The following is a 2,591-nucleotide window of genomic DNA, read 5'->3' on the forward strand; positions in this document are numbered from 1 at the left end:
TGAATTGTCATTTGTTCTAAATATTCGCTGAATAGCCATTTATGTTCTAAACCTAAGTTTCGCGTTTCTTATAATTAAAATAAATCTTCACTTGTAATTCATCAGTCGTTGTGAGAACATTAAAATATCTCTCCCGCTCTTTAAACTCAGTGCTGTGAACAAAAATAAAATAATATATAAAAACAATACCTCCAACTTCACTTATTTACTTCAATTAGCCCGGCAGAACAAAAGGTAATTATCCCTCATTCCCTTCTCTTAAAAGAAAAGAATTATTATTTATTAATTCCCCGCTATCTTTCTTTTCTTTTTATTCCGCACCCGCATATAATTATAATAACTCGGACGAGAGTTATTATAATTATCAGAAAAACTTCTTGTAGATTCCTCCTTGTTTTCCCCCGCTCTACCAGTCTACAGAAGTTGCTCTAGTTTATTTCATAATGTTTTCACTCAAAAAATCGATTTTCAATGCTTTATCTCGTCTAGTTTCCAAGAAAAACGCACTTCTATGTTTTCACTCAAAAAATCGATTTTTGTTAGGATATATAAGTGATCACAGATTTTCATTGTTTTTGCTCCATCTCGTCTAGTTTCCAAGAAAAACGCAATTTTGTGTTTTCACTCAAAAACTCTGGTAGGAAATATAAGTGATCACAGATTTTTATTGTTTTTGCTCTATCTCGTCTAGTTTCCAAGAAAAACGCACTTTTATGTTTTCACTCAAAAAATCGATTTTTGTTAGGAAATATAATTGATCACAGATTTTCATTGTTTTTGCTCTATCTCGTCTAGTTTTCAAGAAAAGCGCACTTTTATGTTTACACTCAAAAAGTCGATGTTTGTGGGAAATACAATTGATCATTGTAGTATTACTCATAATTATTGTTTCATATAAGTTTTCGCTGTCACTGTTAATATTTTTTAATAAACTAATTGTCCTGTATAAACAAAAGTGTATAAGAGAGATGTTATCAAATGATATCTGAAAATGCGATTGTGGCGGCAGCTAAAGGCAAATTCATTTATAAATGGACAAGCAGCATTTAGCCAACAACCCTTTTTGGTCAATAGTTCAAACAAAACCGTTATTTAGTAAACAACGTTTGGGAAAGTTCTTCGACAACTGGTGGTGGAGTAAATTTAAAAGCAAAAACAAATACAAAATATGAACAAATTTCAATTATACTTATCCCTGGTAATTATGAAAATGTTTGTTTAATTTCATAAACGGATGAAAAAACCCGCAAATTTGTGTTTGAAATTTTGTTTACAGATTTACGGTGTTATACCTTATGAGCATTTAAATGTCAAAGCAAATATTTTCTTTAGCTACGTGCATATGTACGTAGTGCCCGTTTTATATTTGATTTGTTTCGGAATCATTACTTTCGGTGATTATGCGGTGTATAAGCATGAAAAATGTGACAGTATTTGCAATTTGGCCAATATACTGTTCGTACATTTGGGTCTGTGTGTATATGTTTTGACACATATTTTGACTCTGTGGAGACGTAAACAATTCTTTATTGAATTTGAAAAATCTCTATATGCTATCGATATACATCTTGGCAAATGCGATGAGCTGGGTGTCAAACAGGTGGAGAAGAAAACTAAGTTTAAGTATAAGTATTACATCACCTGGGTTGTGGTCATTGCCTGCTTTACCTTTGCCATGGCTTATGACATCAAGGAATTGATTTTGTGAGTGAAAAAAGCCAAACAATAATTAACGATAATTCCAATTTTAAAGGTTTTTCTTTACATTTACAGTTATTATGGCGAATTATTTTTTATTTTGTTTATTGTCTCAAACATTCCTTATACTTCGTCGAGCATTGTTTTGGGTCAATTTGTTTATTTCGTTTCGGAAATTTCTCAACGTTTTATAAAACTTAATGAACTATTCGAGAGAATTAATCGTGAGAGTGAACGTAAACATGCTCCTTTAATGATATTTGATATTGAATCGGAGGTAAAAAAGGAAATGCCTTTGAATCAAGAGTTAAGACAACGCCATGTTGTGGATCATGTTTCGATTAATGAGGATAGTGATGAGTTTAACGATGACGTGGATGATTTAAATGATGCCGAAACTATACCGGCCGATAGGTATGTATGTTTGTACATATGAGTCAACCATATGATTATTGGTTATTTGCACATTGGGACCATTGGTATGACGCATATTTAATGTTTGTGGAAAATCGATTTTTTTATAAAAATTAAACTGAACATTTGTGTAAATTATAGTTAAGATTATTAACGAAACTATACGCACGATTCTAGACTAGATTATAGTTATGACTAGACATGAAACTATTGTCAAGACTGTAGTCCAAACGAGATTATAGATGAGACAATAGTTAAGGTCAAAGAAGGGGCTATAGTCGAAACTATAGACGAGACTGTAACAAAGACTATAGACAAGAATAATATATAGTCAGGACTATAGACGAGGCTATAGTCAAGACTATTGACGAGACTATAGTCAAGACTATAGATGAGACTTTAGTCAAGACTATAGACAAGGATATAGTCAAGACTATAGTCAATGATATAGTCAACACTAAAGACGAGACTACAGTCCA

General features: G+C 32.0%; 1 protein-coding gene across 1 annotated transcript in view; it reads left to right on the forward strand.

Moving 5' to 3' along the window:
• The first annotated feature begins 6 nt into the window (after positions 1–6).
• LOC111687664 (gustatory and pheromone receptor 33a) overlaps positions 7–2,591 on the forward strand; it is a 23,978-nt gene continuing 21,393 nt past the window's right edge. Inside the window, exons 1-4 of the mRNA XM_046947728.1 lie at positions 7–234; positions 957–1,198; positions 1,277–1,704; positions 1,774–2,112. Coding sequence (XP_046803684.1) covers positions 1,169–1,198; positions 1,277–1,704; positions 1,774–2,112 — 797 coding nt within the window. The 5' untranslated portion in view covers positions 7–234; positions 957–1,168. The remainder of the gene's footprint in view (positions 235–956; positions 1,199–1,276; positions 1,705–1,773; positions 2,113–2,591) is intronic.

This window comes from Lucilia cuprina, chromosome 2, assembly GCF_022045245.1.
Source record: "Lucilia cuprina isolate Lc7/37 chromosome 2, ASM2204524v1, whole genome shotgun sequence".
Taxonomy (NCBI): domain Eukaryota; kingdom Metazoa; phylum Arthropoda; class Insecta; order Diptera; family Calliphoridae; genus Lucilia; species Lucilia cuprina.